Source organism: Lepidochelys olivacea (assembly GCF_965140295.1).
Source record: "Lepidochelys olivacea isolate rLepOli2 genome assembly, chromosome: 2".
Taxonomy (NCBI): Eukaryota; Metazoa; Chordata; order Testudines; family Cheloniidae; genus Lepidochelys; species Lepidochelys olivacea.
The window spans coordinates 99,933,875-99,959,437 of record NC_140412.1 but is presented as its reverse complement, the minus strand read 5'-3'; the positions used below and the strand labels follow the sequence as shown (position 1 = coordinate 99,959,437).

The following is a 25,563-nucleotide window of genomic DNA, read 5'->3' as shown; positions in this document are numbered from 1 at the left end:
TGAGACCCCTTTGTAACTTTTTGCAGTCTGCTTTGGACTTAACTATTTTAAGGTGTTCTGTATCTCCAATACTCTGTTTTACAGAATTCTGATGAAAAAAATCACACTTTTAGAGGTCATAATTATTGGGAAGGAGGATGTTAATGCCACCCTCCCCAAATAGCATTAATCTGCTTTGATGTTATATTTTGTTTTGCATTCTCAAAAGTAAAGTTCATATGAAGTATTTGAGCAGATTTAAGATGAATTACACAATCTACTGGAAGATAAGAGTTAAAGAGAAATACCTTGTTGCCATGAACTGGAATGAGGTAAAAATATTCCCAGTGCCAGTTGCTCCTCTATTGTGCTGAACACCAAAAGAAGCTAATGAGAGTAGAAAGGAGTAAAAATGCCTCAGATGTAGGGCTGGGAGGGGAAAGGGAATGGTGTTCCTGTTCCATGAGAATTTTTGACATTTCAGAAAACATTCCCATCCTGAACTTGGCGAAAAGTCAATCTCAAAAAAAATTGTTAACTGACAAACTGAAACAAAACACAAAAACAATGTGGATCAATCAAAATAGAGTCATAGAGTTTAAGGTCAGAAGGGACTCCCAGATCATCTAGTCTTATCTTTTGTATGTCACAGGCCACCAACACCACCAAACAGCTACATGTTAAACCCAGCAACTGAAATTACGCCAAAGTATTTCAGCCCTCAGGAGTCTAGATTATTATGGGCCACAGGCAGAGAATAGGAGGGACTAAGGTGCACCAGTGCTCAAGGCCTCCTGCAAAGGCAGGGAAATGCTTACATTAGATATACCCAGATAATCCTGGTAAGTGACCTGCACTCATACACTACAGAAGAAGGTTAAGAAGCCTCAAGATCACTGCCAGTCTGACCTGGGGGGAAATTCCTTCCCAAGCCCACATATGGTGATCAGCGTGACCTTGCTCATGTGAGCAAGAACCATCCAGCCAAGCATCTGAGAGAGAGAGAGAGAGAGAGAGAATGCATGGTGCCACCTCAGAGCTGTGGCCCACCGGTCCAATGTCTCATCTTAAGCTGTGGCCATTGCTGAGGTGATCATGTTTCATTTTGGTAATTATGAAATATTTTCTAATGATTATGGCTTTTTTCTTTTTAACCCTTTGATCATGTAAATTAAGTTACATTCCAAAATAAAAAGTAATTCTGAACCAAAATACCACAACTTTTCATTTAGAAAATGTCTAAATGAATTTGGAAACGTTTTCATATTTTTTTCAAGTCAGACAATTTGTTGACATGGACCCTTTCTTGCAAAAAGTTTATTTTGACAAATTGGCACTTTTTAATGAAACGGCATTTTGTCAAAAAAATTCCTGGCGGATCTCTCTCTTTATAGTTCTGTGCGCTCCTTCTCTTGCTGGGGCTTTGTAAGCTTTGGGGAGATATGCTAGAGAGCTGCTGTTTCAGGGTGCTCTCAATCACCAAACGATTTAAAGCAGAAATTGATACAGTAGCAGAATGGGTAGTGACCAACAACACAACAGGGGAGAGAGTCAATGGCAGCATGGCTTCTGAGAAAGCTGAATTGCCAGGGGCACAGCAGTGCAGAGGATCTGGGTTTCCCTGCAGATTTTCTGGGGTCTATGAGGGTGGGCTTCTTTTCCTCTGCATATTCTTCAGTCCACAGCATTTGAAGCTGCACTTGTAGCTCACTGTATGGGCTGGCTAAACCTTCCTCCCGCGACCTGCAAGGGGCACATGTGTTGAGAACTAGAGATGAACTCAAGGAGTTGAATAACGTATTTGGGAGGAGAGAATTTACATCTCAGTGAAGTAGAACGACCGTCCAGAACTCTTCAGTGTTGTGCATGTGCAGATTTCTAGTCCTGATGGAGTGTAAAACTGCACGTCCTGTGATGCTGGTTTTTGGGAGTATGAAATAACTTTGTTATAAGAGGGTTCTACTGTGCAGTACGTACTGTAACTTTTTAAAATCCAACATCGTTAGACACTGAAATAATTAACAAGTATTCTCTTGCCTATGAATATTTCTTAGAGTGCCTTTGAATCCAAAGGTCTGTAGGAGTTATGGTATCTTCACCACCTCTCTTGGTCCCACTTTCAGGAGCAATATGTCTATTTTAATCTACTGAGCTGTGTATTGTACTGCCATAAGATGAGGCAAATATACATACCTTTAATGCAGATATTGTCATCGGGCTGGTTCATACACATTTGGGATCCCTTGCAGTCCTATTCAATTGGACCCTTCACTTCAGATGAAATGTTCCTTTTTGGCTGCTCTGCCATGCCTCCTAGGTACGAAATTGGGATGAGAACAAGGGGACACTCAAAGCTGGTGTCTGCATTTGTGGAGACTTAGGGAAATCGTGCATGAGTGTTCCTGTTAAAGTACAGGAGGAAAACTGTGAGGTGCCCCAATTCAAGCTGAGAAGCTAGGTGAACTCTCTCAATTCCCCTTGAGGCTCCCTTTTTACCACAGAGCTTGTCGTTGGCATGAAGCTGCTCTTATTCCACATGACATGGCACTGGAGCATGACTTGGAAACATCACACTGGCACCTCAGTTTGTCTCTTCTGGGATCGGGTCTCATTACGGGGCCAGCACCAGGTTAGGCAGCGCTATTTGAATCCACCCAGATATTCGTAAATATACTTGGCTATTGTAAACTGTTACAATGGGTTAATTATGTTCATATGTAGCCCTTCAAAGGAATTAGAGATTGTGATGAATTTATGGCTTGTGCTGTTTATAGGTTCTCATTAATGTTTTCCAAAGTCTAAATCCTTTTCTGTAAAGCACAATTGGGAGACAGCCTTTTCCTTCCAATAAAGTAACCAGGCACGATCCCCTCAACAACCTCAGTAATTTGCTATGAGGCTGGATGTAGCTTATGTGCCAAAGTGTGTCCCTGGGAATCCTATCTATAGGCTAGGGCAAGTGCCCCGCTGTCAGTCCAATTGACCTATGTACTGCTACCAGCAGTATATGCTAGACTTCAGCAGAACTCCTGGGTAAACTGATCCATCTTAGAGAAGCAATACCTAACAGCTGGCTATGGCAGCCTACCCTGTGCCATCTATCTCTGTACTGTAGGATGCCTGTTGTGCTGGATATGTAGGCATCAATGAACCACTATTCCCACCCCAACCATGCCACTTTTCTTAGGGAAGCCTAAAAAGTGAATGAGCCAAATCCTGAGCCCTGTTACTTTTGTGATATTAGAATGGCTGCAGTTACATAGTTCAGCCATACTCTATAACATCCTCCATCCTGAAGGGTTAACACCATTCAGATATGGCTGCATAAGGCCCTTGGGGTTGTCCAGCACTCTCCCAGGCCAGGTTCAGAGTTCATTACTCCAGGAGACCTGACCAATGGGATATGATCTTGAGGAGACACTCAGTATATTCAGTGCTTCTCCAGTATTCTCACATGTGTGGCTTGCTCCACTGTTGATGCTGTTCAGGGAGGGAAATGGTCTGTGTGGTCCCAAGAGTGATCTATTGGCTCAGACCTGATTTACCCCTAAAACTTTGGTTGACTTGCTACTTCACTCAGGATTGTGAAAAATGTTCACACCCTGCGTAATGTAAGATGACCAATCTCCACTGTAGGCACAGCTACGTCAATGGAAGAATTCTTCCTTTTATCTCCCTACACATCCCTACATTGATGGAAAGCTCCCTTCTGCCTGTGTAGGAACACAGCTGCAGTGCCGTAGCTGTGCTGCTGTACTGTAAATGTACAGATCTTTGAAGTAGAGCAAAGTCCTGGGCTCATTAAGGCTGACAGATAACACCTGGCCAGTAGATCAGAAGATGAAAGGGCAAATGGCCCCACATTTTTGGGCATGGGGCCATCTTTCCATGTGTCTGTACTCTGGATCCCTGACTGGGGCCTCTGAGTGTTATGGTAATAGAAGTTATTATAATTTTTATATCGCCCAAGGAATCCCCACACAGGTAATATTTTTGGTCTTGATTTAATGTTGGGGACCCCAGACTTGGTCCCTCTCGATTACCCTCAAGAGCTGAGCTTAGGGCATGATCTTACTGTCCCTGCAATCCATTCTGCACTTGGTCCCCATGGAACTGACTCAATGGCCTGAGTAGGTCAGCCTAATATATAACTGCGTTAGGTGCTGTTTGGGGCTTATGTACCCTTATGGTCAAATAAACAGAGTTGAAGAGTTGGCTAGAAGAAATATTTTTTTTTCATACCATTCAATTTTTTCATTTAGAAACATCAATATCAAAGAACCAAGAATAAAAAAACCAGCAACCTATATGTGTAAGACTGAATGCTGCCTGACTCAGACTGTACAATCTCATTGAAGTCAGTGGAGTTGTACAAGATGTACGTCAGAGCACAATGTGATTTAGTTTTTGATGACAAAAGTGGGTCAAGATCAAGCAAGGTGAGACACGGAAATCAAACTGAGGCCAACAATTTTATTTTGAAAGTTTAAAAGCTCATTTTTAAATTGAAAGTTGGAGCTATTTTGACAATTTCATAAGAAATATAATGAAATAAATATATAAGGCATCACTTCAGTCTTTTAAAATAACTGTTTCATATTTCTCATTCACAAGTAATGGGCTGTGTTTCTGTTAATGAAGCTTAATTTGTCACATAACACATGAAATCATTTCAATTTTCACAGGACTTTTCAGCATTCTTTTGTTTTGCTTCCCATACACAAAGAGAAACTTTGTACTCTCAGTTCAATGACACTACAAACACCCAAAAAAGTAAGACAAAATTAAGATATCCATGTGAAAGTGTCGGGAGTGTGTCTCTTTCCTTTAGCAAACTACTTCCACTCGGCCAGCATACAGCAGGGATCTCAGACACAGTACACAGAAAACAAAGATTAAATACCAGTATACGGTTATTACCAGCTGCAATGATTTTAGAAGTTTTCCAGGGTTTCTATTGAAGAGAATCAGAGAAATGTTAGGCTGGAAGGGATCTCAAGAGGTCATCACGTACAGCCCCTTCTGCTGAGGCTGGACCTGGTCAATAGAGACTATACCTGAAAGGCTGTCCTTGTTTACAGACAGCCCCCCAACCTGAAGCAAATACTCACCAGCAACCACACAACAAAACCACTAACCCAGGAACCTATCCTTGCAACAAAGCCCGTTGCCAACTGCGCCCACATATCTATTCAGGGGACACTATCATAGGGCCTAACCACATCAGCTACACTATCAGAGGCTCGTTCACCTGCACATCTACCAATGTGATATATGCCATCATGTGCCAGCAATGCCCCTCTGCCATGTACATTGGTCAAACCGGACAGTCTCTACGCAAAAGAATAAATGGACACAAATCAGACATCAAGAATTGTAACATTCATAAACCAGTTGGAGAACACTTCAATCTCTCTGGTCACTCGATTACAGACCTAAAAGTGGCAATTCTTCAACAAAAAACCTTCAAAAACAGACTCCAATCAGAGACTGCTGAATTGGAATTAATTTGCAAACTGGATACAATTAACTTAGGCTTGAATAGAGACTGGGAGTGGATGAGTCATTACACAAAGTAAAACTATTTCCCTACGTTTATTCCACCTCCTGCACCCACCCCCCCGTTCCTCAGATGTTCTTGTCAACTGCTGGAAATGGCCCACCTTGATTATCACTACAAAAGGTTTTCTCTCCCCCCCACGCTCCTGCTGCTAATAGCTCATCTTAAGTGATCACTCTCCTTACAGTGTGTATGGTAACACCCATTTTTTCATGTTCTCTGTGTATATAAATCTCCTCACTGTATTTTCCACTGAATGCATCCGATGAAGTGAGCTATAGCTCATGAAAGCTTATGCTCAAATAAATTGGTTAGTCTCTAAGGTGCCACAAGTACTCCTTTTCTTTATACCTGAAAGGTGTTTGTCCAACCTCTTTCTTAAAAACCTCCAGTGATGGAGATTCCACCCTTCGAACCCTATTCCAAATCTTAACTACTCAAAAGTTAGAATGTTTTTCCTAATATCTAACCTAAATCTCTCTTGCTACAGATTAAGCCCATTACTTCTTGTCCTACCCTCAGTGGACATGGAGAACAGTTGATCGCAGTCCTCTTTATAGAAGCCCTTAACATATTTGAAGACTGTTACCAGGTCCTCCCTCCTCAGTCTTCTTTTCTCAAGAGTAAACATGCCCATTTTTTTAAATCTTTCCTCATAGGCCAGGTTTTCTAAACCTTTTATTATTTTTGTTGCTCTCCTCTTGACTCTCTCTAATTAATTCACATCTTTCCTAAATTGTGGCACCCAGAATTGGACCACAATACTCCAGCTAAAGCCTCACAAGTGGTGAGTAGAGTGGGCCTGTTACATCCCGTGTCTTATATAAAACTCTGCTGTTCATGCACCGCAGAATATTAGCTTTTTTTGCAACTGCATCACTTTGTTGACTCATTCAGTTTATGATCCACTGTAATCTCCAGTTCCTTTTAAGCAGTACTACTGCTTAATTAGTTATTCCCCATTTTGTGGTTGTGCATTTGATTTTTCCTTCCTAAGTGTAGGACTTTACACTTGTCTTTATTGAATTTCATTTTGTTGAATTTAGACCAATGCACTAATTTGTCAAGGTTGTTTTGAATTCTCACCCTCAGTCTTCCAAAGTGCTTGCAGCTACTCCCAGCTTGATGTCATGTGTAAATTTTATTCACATGCTCGTCGCTTCATTATCCAAATTGTTAATGAAAATATTGATAAGTACTGGACACAGGATTGACCCCTATGGGACCCCAGTAGATATGCCCTCCCCGTCTGACCGCAAACCATTGATAATTACTTTTCTTAGTACAATTTTTCAATCACTTCTGCACACACCTTACAGTGATTTCATCTAGATCACATGTCCGTAGTTTGCCTTTGAGAATGTAATGTAGGATGGTGTCAAAAGCCTTACTGAAATCAAGATATGTCATGTCTGCTGCTTCCCCACATCCACTAGGCCAGTAACCTTGTCAAAGAAGAAAGTTAAGTTGGTTTGGCAAGAATTGTTCTTGACAATCCAATACTGGCTATTCTTTATAAAGCTATTATCCTCAAGGTGCTCACAGTTTGTTTGTTTTTAATAATTTGTTCCAGTGTCTTTCCAAGTATCAGTGTAGGCTGTCTGGTCTATAATTCACCAGATGCTCTTTGTTCCCCATTTTAAAGATAGGTACTATATTTGCCATTCTCGAGTGCTCTGGGACCTCACCTGTCCTCCATAAGTTCTCAAAGACAACTGCCAATGGTTCTGATATTGGTTCAGGTAGTTCCATAAGTACTCTAGGATGAATTCTTAGTAAAAGCACAGCATTCTTTCTTTTGAAGATTTCCTGGTACCATAAACTAACATGTAGGGATATTTCTTTGAATTGAAGTATGACTGTACAACTGAAAAGAGCCATTAGAACAAATTCCCTTTAAAACATCCCACACCAATAACCACTGGAATTTAGATTGAGATGGTGATGTTTTTAATTTAGTGGGTGGGTGGGCTGTTGCTTCATTTACAGGAGCTTTTTCTCTTTCTTATAGTACAGCTCAGTCCTCTTATTTGTACAATTCACAAAAGAGATGTTTTCTTTTCAGGTCTCTTCTACTATATTTGAATTGCTTCTGAGATTTCTTTAACATGCTTTCAGTTGTCCCTTAAAATCGTTTGAGTTTGTCGTCAGTTTTACGGCAGTATTTTCTTTGTATCCTCAAATGCCAAGTGACAAAACCACATGAAATATCGTAAAATAATCCTACTATTCTATATTGTATTGTGCAAGCTCTGTGATTTTACACAGGAGTATTATGATACTTCCATTGGAGAGTGCAGAACAGATTAAATTTTTGGAAATAATTTTAAGAGTAATCTCACTCCATAATTTTAAAAGAACTAAGTGCTAGTCCTAGCTACCATGGCTTTTAAATCCATTGAGTCCCTGTTTAGTGTACTATGTGCATTTGTACATAAGATCTGCTCTCTCTAAGTTCCATGATAGCGAAGTACATGTAAGTAGTGGAATTTGTTAGCAGCTGCTTGATATAAACTAGAATACTTACTGCTTTTCAGTTTTTCAATCAGGGCAAAATTAAATGCTTATTTTTAACTTATGATTTAATGAGTCAAATGAAATGGTTTCCTTATTTATCATTAGCAGCCTGCTGTTTTTACATGTAGAAACTAGATGATATGGTTTACTTATCTTTTAAAAATGAATAACAAATTGGTTCAGTTTTTGTTTATATGCAAGTGACAACCCAACTAGCAACTGCAGTAAGTTACAGCTCTTCCTTGAGTAGTTTTGTTACGATTATGTGCCCTGCCTCGCCTTTGATCAGTGATTTTCAGTAGCAGTGCCCGTTTATCCTGCACATGCACTCTCCACATCCTCATGGCCCATACTGAAGATATATAGGGTAGGTCAGGAGAATCACCCTCAACCACCTATAGCCTGAAATCGTGAATCAAGCATGCCCACTTCAAATTTTCAGAGTATAGTTTAGCTTAGTTTAGTTGCGATAGATGGAGTTTGTTGTTGGTGTTTTCCTTTTGATTGTTCTTCTCTGTTTAAGAGGGTTATTCTGGGCTTTTACTCTCTGGGGTAAGCTGGGATCCTCAGGATTTAAACATTGTCTTTCCTGCTGGGAGGCTGTTCCAGTGAGTGAAGGACATTCTTGCCGTCTCCGAAGTTTGTGAGACATGCATATAGCACCTAAGTGTAAGATCTGTTCCTCCTTCAAGAGCAGATCTTGTAAAACTAGGGAGATAAGGTTCTTGATGATGGAGCAAGCCATATGACCAGCTTCTGACCCAGGCTCCGAAAACCCTCCTGTACCATGGCCACTGAGCACATTTAGTGTCCTTTCTACCTCTGGCTCCCAGTCACTGAGCGCCTCAAGGAACTCTGTACTTAGTATTTTATTTACTTCAGAGCCTTGGTCACCAAAAGCCTTGGGGGATGTGGCTTCATCTGTGCCTCTGGTTCTGAGAGCCCCACAAAAGTGGACAGGTACTGGAAAGAAGGTACAGGAGCCTCGGTCACCAACTCCAAAGAAAGCTCCAGAAACCTCAGGTCCAAGGAAGTACTATTGAGGGTCCAAGTCATTCTGGAACTGGGAAGCCATTTAAAGCTACTTCTATGAGCCGTGTTTCTACAAAGTGAGATTTGGTACCGAGGACCACTTCTACTTTGAGTTCTCATGCCCATAAAAGCATGCACTATACCTCAAAGAGAACTACACCATGCATACCTAAGTATCTATGTCAGTACCCCAGACTTCTATATTGGAGTCTGATTCTGGTTGGAAGCATTCGGTGCCCATAGCTTCAAAGCATTCCACACAGGTACCTGTGTCAGTACCAAAGTCAGAGTCCACAGAATCACATTCAGCTCCTGTCTGTGCACCATTGGTATAGGAGGAATTTAGTATTCAAAAAATCTTGTGCTGAAGGAGCTGAGAGTCTCCATTATTTACTGGTACTCAAACACCTTTCTGCACCAAGGACTTCTGAGTCACCACCTCCACGTTTTTCATTCAGACCCACTACTTCATCGATTTCAACCATCCAGGGTGAATAGTGATCACCTCCCCTGGAATATGTTGAGGAAGACTCCTCAGACTCACAGATTTTGGTTCAGGGATTTCTTGTCTATGTTGTGGGAGATCACCCTCATATGTATTCTGGGAGAATGTAGGGAAGACAACCTCATTTTCTGTCTATATGGTATGACGAGCAGTGGATGCCACCTCCTTTTCTGGGTGAGCCCCCCAGTAGCCTTTTGGGACTTCTGGGCCATATAGTGTCAGCAATTTCTAAGGGCCCCCAGTCATTGTTGCAGGGATCATAGGCAGAGCCATTCTCCTCATACTTCACTCCCACCTCACCGACAAGAACCAGTGGAGGAGCACTTTGAGGAGTAAGAGGGAAGAACTGAAAAGGATGCAGCTCCTAACACAGATATTTCTCCATCATTGTCAGATGAGGCTGTAATGCCTCGACCACCTTCCATAATAGACAACTTTAGAGAATTCCAGGAGCTGATGAAGGGCATCAGTGATATGCTTCAGATTCCTCTGGAGGAGGTCCAGGATGGTCATCATTAGCTCCTGAGATTTTACATACTTCAGCTTCTGCACACGTGGCCCTTCCTGTAAATGAAGCTTTACCAGAGCCTGCTGAAACTATCTGGAAGACTCCAGCTGTGGTACCTCCAACTTGTAAATGTGCCGACAAAAAACATGATGTTCTGGCCAAGGAATCTGAGATTTTTTTTTTAACACGTGACACCAAATTCTCTGGTTGTAGAAGTGGTTAATAAACACAGTAGATGCATAACACAACATCTGCCCCTTACAGCAAAAGACCAAAAGCAACTTGATCACTTTGGTCACAAGAGTCACTGTTCTGCAATGATGCAATTCAGAATAGCAAACAAGTGCTTATATACGAATACGATGATCTAAATTAGAATAAATTCAACATCTTCATTGAACTTTTGCCAAAGGAGTGCTGTCAACAATAAGGTCATCAAAAATGAAGGGCAAATCTTAGCAAGGATATCTGTGCAGGCCTCCTTAGATGAAGCCAATACTGCAGCCTAGTCCACTTCCACTATGGCAATGATGCAGAAAGCATCCTGACTCTAGTTGTCCAGCTTCCCTAGGGAGGTGCAGAATACTCTGATGATCCCAATTGTTTTGGGATTCGGACCACTTTCTTCATATTTTGAAGTATTTGAGGCCCCTGTTTAAATGCCTCAGGATTTATACACCTATTTTATGCAAATAAAAGAATTTAGCAGGTCTCAAACAGCATAGAGATCTCACCTAGCTCATTCCTCTAGTTTCTGTAGACCAACTAAACTATCATCTAAGAGACCACAATATTAAAAAAAAGAAAAAAAAAAAGGAAGTCAGCTTCTGTAACGACTACTTCATCTCAGCCATCCACGTCATCTAAATGCTAGTTTTGATGACTTGGTCAAGAGTCCAAACCATCCACTCTCCAGGAATCTATTGCTGCACCATTCTACTTTCCTTCCCCTTCTTTGGATACCATCTTTCCCATTTCCAACCTGAATGCGAGAGAATAACATCTGATAAATGGGTTTTGACAGTCATAACATCTGGTTATTCCATCCATTTCACTTCCATCCCTCCTTGCCACCCCCCTCATCCTTTTTCAGGAACCCATCTCATGATCAGTTGCTGACACAGGAAGTTGCCTCTCTTCTACACTTAGGAGTCATAGAACCAGTTCCAGCCCAGTACAGGGGTAGGGTTTCTATTCCAAGTACTTTCTGTTCCCAAAAAAAGAATGGGGAATGGAGACCAATATTAGATCTTAGTCATCTAAACAATTATGTGGAACAGCAGAAATTCAGGATGGTGACTCTTGCAGCTATGTTTCCCTTTCTGGATTCCAGGGTTTGTTTGCACATCTCAACCTTCAGGATGCATATTTTCATGTTGTGATTCACTCCTCTCATAAAGTTTCTTCATTTTATAGTCGACCATTCTAGTATTGTGTGCTCCCTTTTGGCCTCTTCTCTGCCCCAAGGGTATTCTCAAAGATCACGGCAGTTGTAGCTGCCCACCTAGGTCAACTAGGGATAATCGTCTTCTCTTATCTCAACAACTGGCTACTTAGGAGTCAATCTTACTAAGAGGTCCTATTGGCAATACAAATTACAAGGTCTTTGTTCCACAGTTTAGCTATTTGACTCCATCTTGAAAAGTCAGCTTTGACACCAGTACACCAGATAGATTTGATAGGAGTTTCACTGGATCGTGTGACAGATTCATGCCCCTAAACAATTCAATTTCAAGGATTCAGATAAGTCCTCAAACCTTAGCAAGAAATTGTCTCCAACTATTCCGTCCTATGGCAGCTTGTACCTTCATAACCCAACATGACAGGTTACATCTTCAGTGCTGCTTCAGTTACAGCTTCAATTTATCAACCAAGAATCCCAATCTGGACTAGCAACTTTCCCTGTCAGGTTCTGGACTCACTCAACTGGTGAAAGACCTCTCCAAGGTTTGTGTGGTAGTCCCTTTCATTATGGCTCCTCCTACCATCATTATAATTTTGAACACATACCTATTAGGATGCACTGCACATCTAGGGTCACACACTATCTAGGACAAATGATCTCCACAAGAGCTTTATCTTTACAGCAGTCTTTTAGAACTGAGATCAGTCCAAAATGCTTGCATTCATTTCCTCCCACTGGTCAGAGCCAAGTCCATCAAGGTCATGAGAGACAATGTGGCCGGCATGTGTTGCATCAATTGCCAGGGCAGCACTTGCTCCTTCTTGCTTTGTGCTAAGGCAATAAAATTCTCTGTAATTGGTCTATAGCCAACCAGATCTTCATCTGTACTTGCTACCTCCTTGTAACATGGCCAACTACCTCAGCAGACATTTCTAATAGAATTTCAAATGTGAGTTGGACTCATGGATCTTCAGCAACATATTTCAATCATAGGGGTTTCCCAAAGTGGACCTCTTTGCCACTGCCATCAACACACAGTGCATTTATTTCTCAAGATGGGACACTCAATTATTGGGGGATGCCTCCTTATTTTATGGACAAATGGTCTTCTTTACACACATCCACCAATTCCATTACTCTTGAAAGTATGAGATCAAGCTGGACAAAGCCAAGGTCATTTTAATTGCACCAACTTGGTTGAGACAAGTTTATATCCCTACCTCATGTGAATTGTTCTCATCCACCAATGAAACTTCCAGTCATTTGCCATTTGTTGCTTCAGCATGCCAGACAGACACTTCACCCTAATCTGGAAGTTCTGCAAATTGATGATTGACACTTCCTGTTCAATAGAGGTTGCGTTGAACAGCAAAGGGTCTGAGACATACTCATCTTCCGAAGTGAAGGAGATATCAACTTTGGTGTACCAGTTGACAGATTTCTCCTGTTCATTCTTCTCTTCCCACCATCCTAAACTATCTGCTGAAATTAAAAAAAAAATTCAGGTCTGCTATCAGGTTCACTTGGCAGCCATAACAGCCTTTCCTGATCTTATTGATGGCTTTTCTGTTTTTACTCCCCCCCCCCCACAATATCAAGATTACTCTGAGGATTGATCATCTTTTCCCACAGATTAGAGAACCTATTCCAATATGGGATTTGAATCTTATTCTTAGTTGCCTTATGAAACATCCTTTTGAGCCATTAGATGCATGTGAATTGCAGCATCTGTTTATGAAAACTGCTTTCTTGGTAGCCATCACAGTGTTCTTCAAGGACAAGGTCTCATTATGACCACACTCTAAGTTTCTACCAAAGTAGCTTCTCAATTTCATATTAACCAGACCATTCATCTGTGTTTAGCGCCCTCCTCCCCAACCGCATAAGATAAGCAGGAAGCTGTCTTCCATACCCTGATTATCAGAAGGGCGCTAGTCACTACGTGAACAGAACCAAACTATTCACACTGAAGTCAATGGGAGTTAAGGACACTTGTCCCTAGAGTTTTACAAATAAGAGATGATGAACCAGGTATTTTATAAGATGTCTGAGCAACACAATCTCATGTACGACTACACCCTTCTAACTCCAAGCCATTGGCCTGGCTTATTGCTAACACTCCTTGTATTTAAATTTCATAGTTTCCAAGCATTTAAGAAGCCAGTTGTGTTGCTTTTTTATTGGAAAGAATGTAGAAATAAAAGCAAGATACATTCCACAATGCAGTTGCAAAATAGTTTCTACTTTCTCCCAACACATATTCCAAATACATCCTACATTAACATAAAGCATTCAGTTACACAAATTCCAGAATATATACCAAATGTTTGTTTTTGAATTTGGAAAGTCTGTGACATCTGTGCTGCAATGTGAAATATGCTTGTTTTCCAAATGTGTATGCAATATAGAATCTGGTATTATGTTGCTTGTTGTCATGAGTGATGTCTCCTTTGAAGTGGTGTGTGTTATGTGAAACTTTGGTTTTAGTTCAGCACAATGGAGAAATATCTACAGTAGGCATTATGGAATCTGTGTTGTGTGTCCATTGAGAAGTAATATTGGGCATATTTTGTACTTTTTTTTCCAGAACGTTGAATTGGTGCAGAATTATTTTGAACATGTTTTGGAGAGTTTCTTTTGCTTACATATTGCAACGTTATAGTAATTGTACAATTTTGTTGCACAATTTGCTACATATATGTTTAAATAATAAGTAAATAACAGCATTGTCCATCATGTCTTCTTGGTATAAGTATGTGAAGTTTGAAACTGTGTGAAGTTGCTAATTTATAACACTCTTGTGAAGTGCTGAGGGTGCTTGACATCCACTGAAGTCAGTGCCAGTTGAAAATGCTCAGCGCCACACAGGATTTGGCCCCAGATTTATTTTGTTATGAGTAAGAAAAAGTGAATCAGGCATTACTTCATAAGTTGTCTGACCAAAACATTAACTAGGTAGTTTAGTTATTGGCCAGGCTGCAGTGACCTTCAATGGGCTAATGGGTGTGCTTGTGTGGGGCTATATAGCTGCACGGGGGGCTACAGTTTGCTTAAACTGTCTGGAAAAAATGATGATGTTGATTTACTTTTTGAAGAATTTACTGACATGCCCACTATAGTGATCCTTGATAAGCTCCTGCCCGTGGAAACACCTTTAATGTTCTCTTCCCCTGTCTCCTATTGAGATCCCCAGTGCTCTCATACTCCCCTTATGTAAGAGATGTCATCCATTTTTACAAATGCCATAGATAACCCCTGCCCTCTCTTTATGGATCCCGGTGAACTCCCACATCTTTCCTGTTTTCCTGCAACCCACTGTAAATATCCCAGTGCACTCCTTTACTCTCTCATAAGAAGCCTCTGCTGTACTTCTGCTTCTCAGAATCTTTCCAGTGAGTTTTATTTGATTTTTAGGAATTCCATTAATTGTGAAATGGGCTGCAACACCATCCACTTTAAAGATACCTTGACATCTCTCATTCCTTTCAGAGACCTTTGTTGCTCCTGTAAATACTCAATATGATCTTTTTAAAAGCAAACCAAATATGCTACAAAACTTTCCATTTATAGATTCAAATGCATTCCTGCACCCTCCCATGGAAATTCTTCATGCTTTTCTCCATGCTATCTTTATAGAGATTGCAAGGCATCTGCCCCTTCTAGAGATTCCCTCCAGAGACTTTCTGATGCACTCCAATTTCCCTTAGAGGTTCCTCTATCCTATCCTGTTTTGCTGCCTTGTAGATCCTCCTGGATTTGCCCATTGTTTCCTCCAGCTGCTAGCAACAGGATGTTTGTCACCAATCAGAAGATTTAGCCACTCAGTATATAAATAACTTAACAAAGGTTCTGCTCTGCTTTACTATGACTGAGCAGAACTAATAATAAAACATGCACCATCTGTTTTTTTTAAATCATAAACAGCAGTCTTCTAAAATAAACCATTTAGCGTTATATTATTTCAAGAACAACCAAATCTACTAGCTATGTGTTATTCAAATAACAAACTGTTTGAACATGGTTCAAATTCAGCCTCATCTATAATGTATAACTTCTATTCTAGGTTGTTGCTTTATTTATTTATTATGTATTTGTGTATCCAATATTTATATTTTACGGAGCCTATGTGGAGTAGCATCTGGGCACCTTAGTTTTTCTGTAGTCTCAAAATCAAACCTCATTATTTTGCTACAGAAAAGCTTCAGAAGGACAGGTTTTCAAAAGTCCTGAGCAGCCACATCCCCAGTAGACGTCAATGGGAGATAGAGGTCTCCAGCAACTCTGAAAATCAAGCCCAAGGAACTTCCACATGAGTTAATTAAAATCCTCTTGGAACAAGTGAGCCTGTACTCTGGCTCTGATTGGGCTTGATACAAGAATTACTAGGTGAAAATACTGGGCCTGTGTTATGCAGCAGATCAGGCTAGATGATCCTTATGGTCCCTTCTGGCCTTAAAATCTACAAGCCACTTGAAAGAAAGAACAAGTTACACAGGTGAAGGTCATCTAGTGAAATAGGATGTGAAGTGAGTTTTACATCAAGAAACTACAGCAGATGTGTCCCACTTTATCTTGGTGCATTTAGATCTGTGCTATTGTCTTCCACTTCAGAAGTTCAGTTTGGAAAAAAAAGGAAACAAAAAAATTTCTTCCAGCTTGGAAATCTTCACTAGATTTTTATTCAAAGTACAAGAATTCTTCCAATTCTGCTTCTGTCAAGGGCTTATAGATTGAAACCTTTGTTTCCTAGTTCGTCAGAGTATATTTTCTATTCCGTCATTCAATACTTTGTTCTTAGGAAGCTATCACCACTTGCCACATTCCTGCCTCTTTCCCCCTCTGTAAAAGTCTCTGGAACTGTCCAGAGACTCTGGGGAGGGGGCAAGAGAGGCCTTGAAGCACCTGCCCCCTATCCTCAGCAAACATAACACATGACCAGAATGACCCTCCTTCTCGGAGAAGCTGTGGCAACCTTCAAGGAGGGTGTATGTGTGGGTATGATGGTGCTCTCTGTTGCTAACTGAAGACAAGAAATTGATGAGGCCTTGCACTTGTACTGCCCCAACTTATTTAAATCTTATTATGAATATTCCAAATTTCCCCCCCCCCCTTGTAGATTAAAATGAATAAAACAGCTTGGGCCTGAGTCTCCACTCCATCTGAGATAGGAGCTATGGGGACGTTGTTGTGGCTCTGTGATTCAGAGCATCTCAGCCCTGAAGCGAGATGTTTGTGCTTTGGGGCAGCCGTAACTTATGCCTACAAGGATTTGTGCAGCAGAGTTCATTTTTGTCAGGCTGTCTCCCACCTACATCATCTCGCCCCCTCCCCCCTTACGTTGTGACGGGGCATCTGGAGCAGCAGGTGACAGAGCCACTTCTACCACTCAAGAGTTAACTGGTACAGGAAGAACTCTCTACTGCCTTTCTCCTGGCACAGTGCACCACGTAAGCAACACAAAATGGCCTTAAAGTTGCCTCAGCAGACCTGAGAATCCAGCCCATGAAGGTTTAAACCAGTTGTTAGAGAAAACTGAATGGCTGCATTGTATGTAGGATTCTGTGGTTTGGATGTTAATTTGAGTTTGTAGTTAAATTAAATAGATTCCAGTTATATAAATGTCTTGCTTTCAGTTATAGGTATTGGCACCTAAATTCATTAACTAGTATATTTAATTAAATTTAGGGTTGTTTTTTAAAATGTCTTCTGCTTAACAATTAATGCTGATTGTCTGCTCAGATATATCTGCAGTCCCTTTAGTTTGTGGGCATTTAACTAAGACCTATATTCTGAAACAACAACAGATAGTTGCAAAGAACATAAATGCACACTAAAGTGTACAGACACATAGTGTCACAGGGTGATTTTACAGATTTAATTTTTAAAGCCAAGATATCATAACTGATTCAATAAACTGAACATTCTTTCTTGTTCTTCTTCTCCTTGCATTGACTAGTCCAGATTGAGATGGCATTGCAGAAATTGTGCAGCATTTCCATATTTCTGAAGAATTTTTTTCATGCTTTTAGGCTTTTGATACAGTGACCTACTTCTGAGACAATAAAATAAAATCTATTGAATACATAGATGCACTGGACCAAACTCTATCATGGCTTATATCTTGAACTATCCCAGTGAAGTCTGGGGAAAAGGTGGCTCAGAATTCTAAAAAGTCCAGGAGAAGTTGTGACAAAGTATGTGTCATAAGTATTTGTCACCAATCTGGGGAGACCAAATCTTATGAATTTTGACAAAAATATCAAGACCAGCTCCTTTGTTTCCCTTGTTTTCTTTCTCATGAAGATAAAGAGACAACCTGTTGGAAGCTGGAATATGCATGCCAAGGAGAATGATGATGTGATACACTGTGATTCCTGAACAATGACTAATCTAATCTCAAGAGATCATCCTCTCTTGAAATATTTTAGTCCCTTTCACATTTCAGTTCTGGGCTTCTCTTGAATAGTGTCTTCAGACTGTGCCAAACCTTGTGAAATGCTGATTTGTATAACGTGGACACTTGTCTACTAGGGCACAGAGCTGAGACCAATCTCGTTTCATGTAAGTCACGCACTTGGCTATAAATAGGGTACAACATTTCTCAGAAATTAAAGATAGTTGTGTGTGTGTGTGTGTGTGTGTATTCACTAAAACAGCAAGCTGCATTATATTCATTAAATTTGTTCACTCGTATCCCCTGGAAAACTGGTACTGTTATTAACATCCACGAGGCTGATTTTTGACAATGACAGTGGCTCAACTAGTGCACTATCAGTTGGGGTTGCAGACCATTCAGATATCATGAACTGCAGTGTAAGTTCCTCTAGCCATAGTAACCATGCCATGCAAGGGTTTGTGAAGTAGGCAAGGGGATCCAGTGTGCAATGTCTGGAAAGATAACCACTTGCATTAGCTTGCTGCATCAAAACACCAAAGGGATGGCTGTCTGGTGCGCTTGCCCTGAAAACATCTTTTGTGTTCAGTAATAAGAAATAGGGATGGAGACAAAGACAATTATGACCGTAGCAGATTTTCATAATGGAAAATAAAAAGAGCTTAATAGTAAAATGGCAACATGTTTTGCATTATCAATTGTTGCTGTGGTCTTTAAAAATTTCTGGGAAATAAGTGTATAGATATTCTCCCACAATTGCCTGTAATATTCTACTCAACTAAATGTTATAACAAAATATTGAATATTGATTTTCTCCTTTCTAAATTTTTAAGATCCGGACTTTAAGGACCTGGGAGTTTTGAAACCATTGCCAGGTTGGTATACTAGATATTTCATAAAACTTGGAGGCCTTTGCCTTCTGCTGTAGAAAATATTTTTTGCTTGCTGTTCAGGTTTCATTTTTGTGGTATTTTGTTATTCAGTTTGTGAGTTTGAGATGGGAGGACCTGAAGGAATTGTGGAATCTGTGCAAATTGTGAAGGAAGGAAAAGCTTCTGATATGGAGGCAGTTGACTGTAAATGGTACATCCGAGCACCACCACGATCCAAGGTCAGTCCTGCATCTACTCACTGATTTGGCACTTAATTTAAGAATACAAATATGGTGTATTTTTTTTTGTACACACGAGTTTTGCTTAGCAATTTTGCAGTGTTGAACTTTTAAACTATTATTTTTCTTCAGTGTTGGAATGTGATATATCACCTTGCTGTCACAGTAACCTTCATTTGCTATAAATAACAATGTGGGCAGCATAATGGGTAATTTTCTCCAACACATCTTTGCTCTGAGCTTCAAAGAATCAGCAAATCTTGTTAACTGTGAGGTGATGTATCCCTTTATTTTCCATATTTTACTCCCCATCTTTATGTTGACACTAAGATCATGTGTCCAGTATATGAAATGTTTAAAAAACATTGCCAAATCCAATAGTATCATCTTCTGTTTGTCATCCTGGAAATTAGTGAAAACAGAGCCACGGTAAATTCATATATCTTTAATCTGGGCCCTATACTTCTGAGAGTGTCCCACTGATGAATAGACTCCCCATTCTTATTTTTCCTCCGTAGTTGTCAAAGTTTTTGTCATTGTTTCTTCAATAGAATATAGCAAAGGGATATTTCCCCTTAATCTAATCGTTCCCTTCTTTGGTTTTATTATAGTGTCTCATTTGTCCAGGGCCAGCTCAGTAAAGTTGGGCAAATTTTTTCAGATAAATAGTTTTTTCACCCAGTTTGAGATCAACAAAAATATTCAGAAATTTAGATTGAATTCAACTGATAGTTTTGATGACTTTTTTTCAGTCAAAATGTTTCATTTTAATGTTTTTGAAATGAAACATCTTGACTTTTAGTTTCAAGCCAATGTTTCATTTTGAAATTTAGCTAGTTTTATTTTTAAAAAATGATTAAAATGAAACAAAATAGTAATAAAAATTTCAGTTAGGGTTTGACCAGAAACATTTTTTTTTTTTTTTGGTTTTATATTTCAGCCACCAAGAGAAAAATACATTATTTTTGCAGCTTTACTCCGCAATGAACACTTGGATTAATTACAGATGGATAGCACACCATTTCTCCTCTCTACTCCGGAGTGGAATAACTTTGCGCTCCTCACCTATTTCCACACACATTTTCTAAAGGCAGCGCAGCAGTTGATGTTCAAAAAATGTTTTTTTACCAGTGACGTGAGGGCACTACCCCCTCGGCAGAACTGCCTCAGAGTCCAGGCTTTGCAAACTAGAGTCTGTGTGCACACCAACTTTAGAAAGCTGGGTGATAAATCATTTTGTGTGTTATTACAGAGCAGAATGAACAGAATGTGCCTATCTTTTATAACATTTTGGCATTCAGTACCCAAAAGGAAAAGGTGCCTGAGAGTTACATAACATGAGATGACAGATTTGTGGCAGCATTTCTCTATTCAGTGAAAGTTTGAAGGAAATGTGGAATGTTGTGTGGCAAAGGATAGAACAGGATTATTGCAAATACCTACTTTAAGCTCCTATTTATTAGATTACTTTCATATAATTGCAATATAAATACAGGCTTTCCACTAAATAGACGGGATTCCCATTCTCTGCTAGAATAAAGAGCTATGACCGATGTTGAACGTGTAGACTGAAAACGATTATTGCACCATACTGCAAAATTAGTTATTGATAGGTGTATCAGCAAAAAAACCAACATTTATGCTTCCCTAATTCTGGGCTGCTTCTGGAGCTGGCATAGCCTGCAGAATAAGTTAGGGCAGCGCCCAGTGCTGCTCTGATTTATAACAGCTTTGCACAGATGTCTTTGTTCTGTTCCACAGTTCGGAATAGCCAGAATGCAGTGTGCCAGCCACGCACCCCTCCTCATCCTTGATATGTTCCTATTCCAGGAGCTGCACAGGAGGGTGGCATAGGCCTACCTACACCACCTAGGCACCAGGGGAATTAGCTGCAGCAGGGGTCCAGGTGAACAGGATTTTGAAGTCAGATCTAGAGCGAAAGGAGCTTTTCTTTCACACACATTATTCTTGGCAGTTGAACAAATCCTTTCTTTATTATGTGCTTTGTTTTGGTGCCTTATAAAGAACTGATTTTTTGCACACAAGTATTAAGGCAGTTATTCTGGGAAGTGGTTTGAAGCTTTACCTAACCTGCCTCATCAATCACATTGTCAGCTCAAACTTTTGGTGAATGATTAAAAAAGAAGAACTCATCAAAAGTGATTCACAATGAAGAGATTATAATCTGACTGTTTTACTGAAGTTATATATTATTCACAGTTTACAATCTTTCTTTTCCTTTAATATAGTCAGTCAGAGCTTTTCGTTAATTTCAAAGCTAAATAAAAAATAGTACAATTTAACCAGCATTTCGTTTTTCATTATTATGATAAAAATACAAACCTGAAAGGTGACGAGACAATTATTTAAACCACAATGAGATCGGGGATATAAATTATATATGCCACAGCTACAGTGAAGCTTTATCATTTTTGTTGGTAATAGCATTGGCATTTGCAGCGGCATCTCAAAGCTCTGTAAAAACGAATGCTCTAAAACTGTGCTGGTCCTTTGCTCCCCACCCCCCCAGTATAATGTGGAATTGGTGGTTTGAAGAAAAGGGTTTCACTGAAATTTTCTGACATAAATGTGGAAAAAGAAGATACCGTAGTTATGTTTCTACTTTATAGTATATGGTATAGTTAAATAAGAAAGACCTCCTAATACTGAATATGGTCATGTGCAAGTGCTTACTTCAAATGCTAGCAACTCAGTTATTCCACATTGAAATCAGTGGCAAAACTCCCAAAGACCTGAATGGGGGCTAGAACAGGCCTTACATTTATTTTAAAGGACTCAGTTAACTTTTGTGTGAAAGTCTCTTATGTACTGGCATTACAAATAGCACTTAACATCAGAATAAATGAGATTAGAAAAAATGCTCTCATTTTAAGTTGGATCACTTTAAGCCTGACCCAAAGTTCAGTAAACTTGGGTTTTCGATCATGAGCATTGTGAATTAGACAGCACAGTCAGTTTTACTCTTTCTTCCAGCATAATCAGTTTGTTAGTCAGCTTCCACTATTTGTGTGGGTGTTTCACACATCATCAGGTTAGAGAAATATAGGAATATATAATGATAAAACTACAAAAATTAGCAGAGGCATGAAGGAGCAGGTGGTATAGTACCTGAGATTACTTTTAGCTCTTTTTTTTTTTTTTAGCTGACCAGATACCAAGTTGTCAGAGTCCTTTTCATTGTGATTCAATTTTTAGTAATGCACTGAATTAGGTCTTTGATCTCGTGAAGCATTGTGGGACTGATCCAAACCCAACTGAAGTCAAATGAAAGGCACTGATTGATTTCAATACGCTTTGGATCAAGGCTTGGTTTCCTTATGTGACATTCTGAATGCACTCAACTCCTGTGATGATCACTGAGAGTTGTGAGTACATGGAAACTGACAGGATCAGGTCTTCCTTGGCTTGAATGTACAAATCTACATTTTGGTTCTGGAGCAGCTCTCTTTCTTTTGCACGCTTGACACACAGGTTTACGCTAATTATTTGAATCCAATGCATCAATGCTGAGTTCTGACAAATCTATATTTACTATACCAAACTGTGTGAAAATAGAATTGGGACTAGGAAACAAATATATTTTATTTATGAACTTCAGACTGTTGGCTTGTTTGCAAACAATGGGGAGGTGAAAATCCACATTATCATCCTGTTTGTTCCTTGTCTGCTCTCATATTAACCTACTTTCAGAAATAGGCTACTGTTTTATAAGGTTAAAGGGTGGTAGACCACCGGAGGTCTTCAAAACAGAAGCCTGCAGAAATAAAGAGGAATGTGTGAAGTGAATGACGATAGTGAATGCATGAATAAATTGCACCGAGTGTTAACAATATAGTGTGAGCATGGTATTAAGTAAAAGTGATGAAAATTGCCCCGGATTTATTTTGTCAGGAATGAAAGCTGTTACCCCTAAACTAGTCTTACTATTATTATTCAGCTTTTAGAATAATGCATTTGTGTGTTTTTTGGAATGGGAGAGTAGTTGGCATGAAAGATTCAGCCATACTTTCAAATGCTCCTTCCTTGTGGAGAGTGCAGTTGGGGTATAAATATAGTAATTAACTTCAATGAAGTGGTGAAGGCCCTCTGGGGTTCCCTATCAGAGATCCACATGTGAGAGTAGATCCATACTCCACACTTTCTCGAGAACTGGTATATTGGTAAAACACTGGTTGCAGTCCCCAGGAGAGGATGTGGGTGACACTGCTTGTCACAAATGCCAGATCACGGTATGATGTTGGGGCTGACCTCAGAAAAAGCCATGTATTCCGCCATCCCCCTTTACCATAACTTGTAACCACAGTGCCCATCTAAGGAGCATAGGAAAGTAAGATAAACATTTACGTCTCCATCTAGCGCAGGATGTTATGCAGAGCTGCACTAGTGCAGGACGAGCAATGGGGGGCGGGGATTTGCTTCAATGTCTGTTGTGCTTCTCCTTGCGCACAGGGAATGAGCAATCTGCTCTATTCAGTAGAATATGACAGACTGTACTCCACAGCATATGAGCCATCAGTACAGAAGTGGCATGACCCTGTCTTTCCCACCCACCCCTTTTTTCAGAGTCTTGCTTTGGCAGGGGCATATGCTTCCCCGAGCATATGGGCTGCTACTGTGAAGAGGCCCTGCACAATGATGCAAGGAAGAGGAAATATTCTAGTTTGCCTCTCCCTGTTCCATAGGAATGCCAGGAGACACTCACAATCTGGCCCTTTAAAAGAAAAGTAATTGCCTAGAATTCACAGTCATCTGCTGGTGGCCTGTACAGATCTGGGTGAGTGCTCGTTGGAGACTCTCTTGCTTGTTTCCAGCTCCTCCTACAGATATACCGAATCTTCCCAGCAAAGAGAAGCCTGGAGCTTGTAAAAGACTACTGGATACAAAGTAGTCTGTATCAGGGGCTAATGCTATTTAAGAAGTGGAGGAGAGGAATTAGGAGCTACTGTGAGGACTGGAATCTCCTATGGGACTAGAGAAACAAGCTGTCAGTAACAGAGGAACATCTGGGGTAGTTGGGGTGAGGGAGGAAGTAGGAGGAGAATGAAGAAGTTGAGGACCAGAGGGAGAAGAGGATGAGTGTTTGGGCAGCATTCATGTGCAGGAGAAGGTAGCCGGGGAAAGAGAGAGGAACAGAACAGATAGTAAGAGAGGTGACAGTAAATGCAAAACACAGATTAACTTTTAAAAAATACACTTATTATACATAAATAGTTCCTAATTTCTACTTTGCTATGTAAGTAATTGCTATAGATGCCCCAGGGATGAATTATATATACTCATGAGTGATAGCAGAGGTGGTCTCCAAGACAATGTGCCTTTAAAAAGGTCAGTACGGTGAGGAAAGTTTGACAACACACGAAAAAGAGCAATGTAATAATTCTTCTGTCAGCTTCAACTCTTAATTGTGTGTGTTACATGCTAAGTACAGTACTGTAGATAGAACTCAATGAAATAACATTTTGCAGACAGAAGAGTTTATGGATAAAAGCAACATGTTCCACTTGTATAGATCAACACAACTTAAGTCTCTTCAACTTATGGTTTCTTATAAAATCCTCTAAACTGTTCAGGAGTAAAAATCACATTAGAGCAATTTGGTTGGAATATAACCCTCTCAGTCATGCTCATCAGTGTATGACTACTCCAGTACATCCACTGGGAAAGAGCTTGAGCTAGTAGCTAGAGAATGGGATTGGAGGTCAGGATTTCTGGCTCATAGTTCTGCTACTGATACACTGTTACTTTGGTCACTTACCTGCTCTGTGACCCGGTTTCCTCATTTGTAAAATGAGAATGTTAACATTCACAAGAGTGTTGTGGCTTTCAATTAATGTTTGTAAACCATCTTTAAAACCTGGGGTGAAACATACTATGTAAATAAAAAATAATGCACAATATTATTAAAATAAGGACTAGATGAACATAATGAAATCAAGCAACCCTATTTTCATGCTCTGGCTTGATTATCACAAATCCTATTCATAGCATTCTCTAAAGAGAGACTACTTGTCAGGGATAAAAAGTACCAATGGATTCAATGCTGTATCTAAAAATTTAATAGGTAATTTGGAAATATACACTGTGAAGTGGCAGGCTGTACAATAGTGCCCATTCATTCTAAGCAGTAGGAGTTTTGAAACATGAGTGTCATGACATCTAGATTCCTCCATATTGTCTGGGAGGAGTTGTGCTTATATACTTTCTCAAAGCCACAAAAATAGAGAGATTGTGCTCTTCCCCTTCTGTCTTTTCATAGGAAGAACTATTTGAAGTCAAGATTTTTTTGTGCAGAAAGTTCATTGGAGGGAGAAGTAATGCTGATTACTACGTCAGTTGGATGGGGTTTTATTTTTGTTTTTTGTTTCGAAGTAAAGATGCAGCTTTGGGATACATTCAATCATTGGGTTCAAATACATGTATAGATGTATAGATGTATAGATTGATTGATTTTTTTTCTCTGTAATTTAGCTTTCTTCAATATTTTCCTAAGGTGTGCTGCTTATCCTTTATGGTCTAATTGTATATCATGTG

General features: G+C 39.9%; 1 protein-coding gene across 4 annotated transcripts in view; it reads left to right on the top strand.

Annotated features, from left to right (window-relative positions):
- Positions 1–25,563, top strand: part of NETO1 (neuropilin and tolloid like 1) — an 85,559-nt gene that overhangs the window by 37,427 nt on the left and 22,569 nt on the right. For all 4 annotated transcript variants that reach the window (XM_084621041.1, XM_084621042.1, XM_084621039.1 and 1 more), the window contains exons 5-6: positions 18,734–18,775; positions 18,884–19,011. In XM_084621041.1, coding sequence (XP_084477167.1) covers positions 18,734–18,775; positions 18,884–19,011 — 170 coding nt within the window. The remainder of the gene's footprint in view (positions 1–18,733; positions 18,776–18,883; positions 19,012–25,563) is intronic.